Source organism: Crassostrea angulata, chromosome 5 (assembly GCF_025612915.1).
Source record: "Crassostrea angulata isolate pt1a10 chromosome 5, ASM2561291v2, whole genome shotgun sequence".
NCBI classification, from domain to species: Eukaryota; Metazoa; Mollusca; class Bivalvia; order Ostreida; family Ostreidae; genus Magallana; species Magallana angulata.
Window position 1 is genome coordinate 12,365,332 of NC_069115.1, and position 5,936 is coordinate 12,371,267.

Here is a 5,936-nt window from a genome sequence, read left to right on the forward strand (position 1 = left end):
ATATTGAGCACTATCCTGCATAATCATTTGCATGATAAAGGAATATGGAAAAACTACTTTCGTTTCTAGACTTTATCACGATACAAAAACATCAGTCAAAGTCCATTTCTTAGGATGTCACATGGGAGCGTTAATCTAGTTTAGAATTGAATAACGCTAATTTTCAACAATAAAACAGTTTTAAGTATTTAGCATTTGTAAAATATTATAATTTTGATTGCACATACATTTGACTGAACGTTTGTTTTACAAGCACACATTTAATGTGAAATAGTTAAACATGATACCTACACATTCGTTAAGTCGTACTATAGAGGCAAGAAATGTTCCAAACAAAGCAATACTCCACTGTCTTTGGTGTCCCATGGTATTATAGTTCACTTAGCTCACAATACAATTTAGTGAGCTACGGGTGCTTTCTTAAAGACGCACACAACATGTTGTCGGCTGTAAATCTTAAAAAAAAAATCCGGGACGCTAGTTAAGAGGCCTTCCCACAATACCGCGTTCACGCACTCAAGCAAGAAAGACTCTCTGCCTGTCGGAGAATTAAAGAGACAGTCGAGCGTCTGTTTAAACGAGACTATATTGAAATCTGGCGTAGGAGCACATGCGACTACGAAAATTATCTAAAGTGTTCGTATCATTTACATCTGACTATTTTCAAAGTATTTATGAATACTTTCCCTTGAAAAACAATGCTTATTTAAGAATACATTACAATGGATTTATCGATTATTAAATAGAGTATTGTACTTTGGTGTCTATTATTATTGAATACTGTGCCTATTATTTGTAACTAATGTAGGCATCAAAAATCTCCTAATGTTATTTTGTGCAGAGATCCACCTTAAAGCTAATTAAAAAAAATTATATACCGGTAGATCTTGTAATATCCCCGTAGTTCACTTATAAAACAAAACATGCACATTCTTTCAAATGTTTTTTTTTTACTAATTTAATGCGCAATATTCTTATCAGCTTGTAAAATTAAACACACAGACTTCCCAACTTACTTTAATATCGGCAGCGCTGGCCAGACCTGGCCTTGAAGCTCTACCTATGCACCCACTGCCTGTAGTTTTTTTTAGTTAAATGAAGATAATTCTTGAGGAATCCTCATAACTTGACGTCACGGACTGTATAAAAATATAACCACTATTTGATTACATACCATTGCTTGTGAACCCCAAATATCGTCAATATTCTTAAACTCATGCATATTCATATTCACTATGAATTTGACGAATGAACCAAAATTTACTAGACAAATAATGTTTATCATTGTCATATGTATAGTTCTATTTATTGTTTATTATGTGATCGTAAATAAGATATTTATTTCAATAACAATATTGGAATATGAATCCTAAACGAATATTGCAAATTTTGCCGCTAGGTTGTGTCCGTCGAATCCGCCAAGTTCGTTATCGAAGTCACATGCAAGCTGACTGCAATAGAGGAGGCACATGGAGCCTCCGTCTAAAAATAAACACGTTATTGCCTACAGTTTTATTATTGAGGTGGCACCATTCGCATTGTTCATAACTTTCCTCAACTATTAACAAATATGCCACCAATAGATTAACGAAAACTTTTTTTATTTTCGTAAAACCAAAGTTAAATAATCATGCCTTGTAAAACAGGGCAAGGAAACTTAACGTTAATTTCAAAAATTAACGCCATATGTTTTAATTGACATTTTTTGTAACATTAAGATAGTCCTCAGAACAAAATCTTTTTTTTCCGCATTTATATCACTTTATATCATTCTGTTATGTGCTTTAACTTTTTCAAATCTTATTCCTAATCATAGCTATTTTATACTGTTAAAATCTCAAAAAATATAATTGACGAAAAACAAGGTTTTGATCAGAGTAAGGATTTGATATAGCCCACCCCCCTCCCCCCCCCCCCCCCAGGCTACATCCTGGAAGGAATGCAACCTATCTCAAGATACAAAAGGAGATCGCTTGTAAGCGGCAGAGTTCTTAATTGTCCATTTGTCTCTAGTCCTCGTGTATGTTTTCTTTCATTGAATAAAATTTTTAAAATTTCTTATCTTTTCCCCTCTTTTTCCAGTCGTATCTAATTTTAATATAAAATTTTATTAAATGGAGTGAGAACTTAAAGTAAGATGCATCTAATGCACAATCCAAGTGGGCACTCGACGCTGTTTCAACGTTGAGAAAAGGTTGAAATCAAGTTGCAACGTTGATCAACCATTATTCAACGTCGATTCAACGTTGAGGTTTTAACGTTGAAACCCAAACCATATATCAACGTTCATTCCACGTTGAAGACCCAACTTACTTTCAACGTTGAAGACATCAACCACTTTTCAACGTTGAAACAACGTTTTGATTAATGAAACACATATTTTCAAATTTGAAACTTCCTTTTTATTTTTTAAAATTTAGCTTTTACTTATATTTTGTCAATTGTGGAAGCATGAAATAATGTGTTTTACAAATATTAATGTTAATTTGAATATATTTTCATCTTATTTGATTTCGAATTAAATTATTATATTGTTTTTTTTTCAATTTAAATATCAAAGATTTTTAAAATAAAATGTTAAATAATGTTTTTTCATTACATTTCAAAACAAAAGATTGTTTTGATACAAGAAAAGAGAGATTGAGCTGTGCGTACAGCAAGTTGCTAATTGCATTTTAACTAGGTCAGTGATAAGGGGATGCACAGACCCAGCACTACTGCAAGCACTGCTGATCTTGGGAGTTATGCAATTAATCAGGCTGCTCTATGTCAGTTTGACAGCTAAAAACGATATTGGTGAACAAAGAAATTCAGTTCATAGGTACACCTCGTGCAGTCAAACACGGATTTATGTACATTAAAATGCGGGGATTTTAGCCTTTGAACTTTTGTGACTATCTGATATTTTAGATTGGAATATTTTGGAAGTAATTTTTAGAACAGTCTGCAGAGTGCAAATGATGAACTGATTACAAATGTATTGTGGATTCTACGTGTTTGTGTTGAACTCTTTTTTCCATATCATGGAAAACAAGCATGGCTACCATTTGGCGGAATGTAGGCGTGGTTTATTTTCCCACAGCCTTATGCAGAACATTATGAAATGCAAGTTCAACGTTTTAACAAGGACTTTATACAAAAGCAGTTTAGCGAGGGATGTACTCGTATATTACTAGGATTTAAATGAAGAGCGACTTTTTACATTTGGATCACATCTTCTTTTAATAAAGTGTCAAAACACATTAAGGAGCACAACATAATTAAAAAATATGTTTATAAGAAAAAAACTAACAAAAAAAAATCACTTAATTTTTTTGGACGTCATATCTAGTAGACATATTTTCAACCAGATTTCAACACTTTTTCTACGTTGAATCAACGTTGAATTTTGACGTTGAAACAACGTTACATTTTCATTTGTTTGTTTTAACGTTGAAATGCCCGCTGGGATGACTAACCGTATGAAAAGGTCGTGGTGCGTTGAATATTGTAGCATACAGCTAATATTCGATTTTGAGCTTATTCATAAACAAATGTAAAAAAAGAAAAAAAAAGTAGTTCGTCCACTTGGTTCCAATATTTGATCTGTTGGCTTATTTAGGGATTAGATATTTGTAATAAGCCATGCCTTATTAAGCGTTGGACAAAAATAATTTTAAAGAAAGATGCTCGAAATTGATTGACTTGCGTATCTTATATAATTACTTCACAAATTTCTTATTTATTCAAAATTCTCATATAAATAGCTACTCAGATGGCCCTTTTGTACGTTGGGTAGATTGAGGGATCCCTGGCATTTCGTTTAGTCGTCCGTTTTTTGTCCATTCATCTGGTTTCACTTCAGTTCCGTATATTGTTGATCTCTGTTGTCTGAGGTTTCTTCTGGTATAGTATAGCAGGCCTCGTTGTCAAACGATTGCTGTTTTATTCCAGTATACTCATGATCTTTATCTTCTGATTGGCGAATTCCTTCTTCATAGTTGACATTTTCCTTCTGTTTACGAAGTCGCCGCCTAGAACGATATGTGATTTTTTTGCTCTTAATTCATTTCAAAATGTTCAAGAATAAGTACAACATTATGAAATGATACTCATTTTCAGCTTCATGGTGACAAATATTAAAATATCGCATGTAAATGAACACAATTTACATTCACCTTGTGATGATGATGACGATTGTAGCAAAGGAAAAAACAACAAGGCCAATGGCACACCCAGCTAAAATGGCGACAGTAATTGATTGTTGAGTGTCTTGAGCTTGATTGACTAAAGAAGAGAATGAAAATATTAGAAAACACAACAAAGTATGGACATGCATAAATTCGCCAGTTAAAAGATAGATCATTCTCAATTTCGCCTACTGACCAAGGTAACGACATTCAATAATTTTTCTCGAAATTGTAAAGAAATATTCAGGAAATTCCTTTGTTTTAATATCAACGTCTTCAAAAAGATTGCTATGAATTTTAGAAGACTCCGTTAAAGAAAGGAAAGCATATCAGTGGCATAAATAGAAGTCCAAAACGGCTTATAGCTTCAAATAGAATTTGTTTTAAAAATTTATAAATTATTTTTAGCAATTTAAATCATATTTGTTTACTGTTTTTGTTTACTGTATTTTGTACCTGTACAGTAAGGTAATCTTTTATTGAAGTCTCCATTCTGAAGGCAGTATTTAATTGACGGTCCATGAAGAGTGTATCCAGGTGAACAGTTAAACACAATGGATTCATTGTAGGAGTAAGTCTGTCGGAGTGGATCTGTGGTCAGCTGGAGTGCTTCCGATAAACACGGCCTCTGGCACGTAATAACTTTTAAAATCGTTTTTTTTTTTTAGAAAAATGAATCAAATTAACTACATAGCAGAGTAGTTATCAGAGCTGGTCAAAATCAGCACATTTAAATTTATTTACTGAGAACATCATCAGTAAAAGATAATGGCTGTTTATAAGCACATGAATAACTATACATTGTCCGATGCATGTGCAGAACATTACTGGGGTTCAAATAATCGATGGTTCAGAATAGTATCTATTCATCATTGTTTTCAAAACGGCGATTCACATTTTTTATGCAAATTTGTGTTTGGTGTTGTATAATATGTTTGTTTTAGATGAATCAGACTATGAAACAATCAAAGAACATTTTATATAAATATACCCAAGCTATTATATATGTATATGTATTATACCAGTTCCTGTGGTTCAAATATAACAAAATTGGAATGGTGTTTACATCATTCGTACAAATAATTTAAGTACTAAAATTAATGGTATGCATTTTATCAGAACGTCGTTCCTTATTACGGTTAAATAACGACCAGTGTAGCATTCCGGTATAGCATAAAATTTGTCCTCTTGCTTTATACAATACAAAGTGAATGTTCCTTTATTTAAAAAATCGAAACAAAATAAAAAGTTTGATCAAATTAAAGTCCGCAAACTCTTAAAGCAAACAATACCTGTACGCGTATATTAATTTACAAATACACTGAAACTTTTAACAGATGTATTTATTAATGTTATTTAAACACGTGGTAGTGTTTGTTTATTCTTTACATCTATTGGTTGTTATTATTGTCACCTAGTCAGGTGACATACTGATATTCATAGCACGGGCTATGAATGACCGTGAAAGTTATTTTGTACTAGTAAAGCCATTCAAAGGCTCTTTTTCGTTCAGTCATGTAAGTCCCACCCACCCACCCTTTGCTTCGTATTGTATAATATATAGATGTATCCACTGTCTAAAATTTGCAATTTTATTTTGTAGATGTGGAAGATTTGGTTTTGAAAGAGAGAAATTATTGTTATATTGAAATTAATTAAAACTGTACTTTCAGAGCGCTTCACATCCTACTCACGAGTTTGTGTTTATTTCATAAATATTGTATGTTCGTTTGAGTAGAACAAATAAGAACATAATTTTATAATCTG

The 5,936-nt window shown here is 32.4% G+C and overlaps 1 protein-coding gene across 1 annotated transcript; it reads right to left on the bottom strand.

Annotated features, from left to right (window-relative positions):
- Positions 1-3,795: 3,795 nt before the first annotated feature.
- Positions 3,796-5,610, bottom strand: LOC128185105 (uncharacterized). The gene is made up of 4 exons (XM_052854784.1): positions 5,601-5,610; positions 4,626-4,811; positions 4,158-4,266; positions 3,796-4,013 (listed from the first exon to the last, which is right to left on the bottom strand). The coding sequence occupies exons 1-4, from the start codon at positions 5,608-5,610 to the stop codon at positions 3,836-3,838; spliced, it is 483 nt and encodes a 160-aa protein (XP_052710744.1). The 3' UTR covers positions 3,796-3,835.
- Between the last annotated feature and the right edge of the window lie 326 nt (positions 5,611-5,936).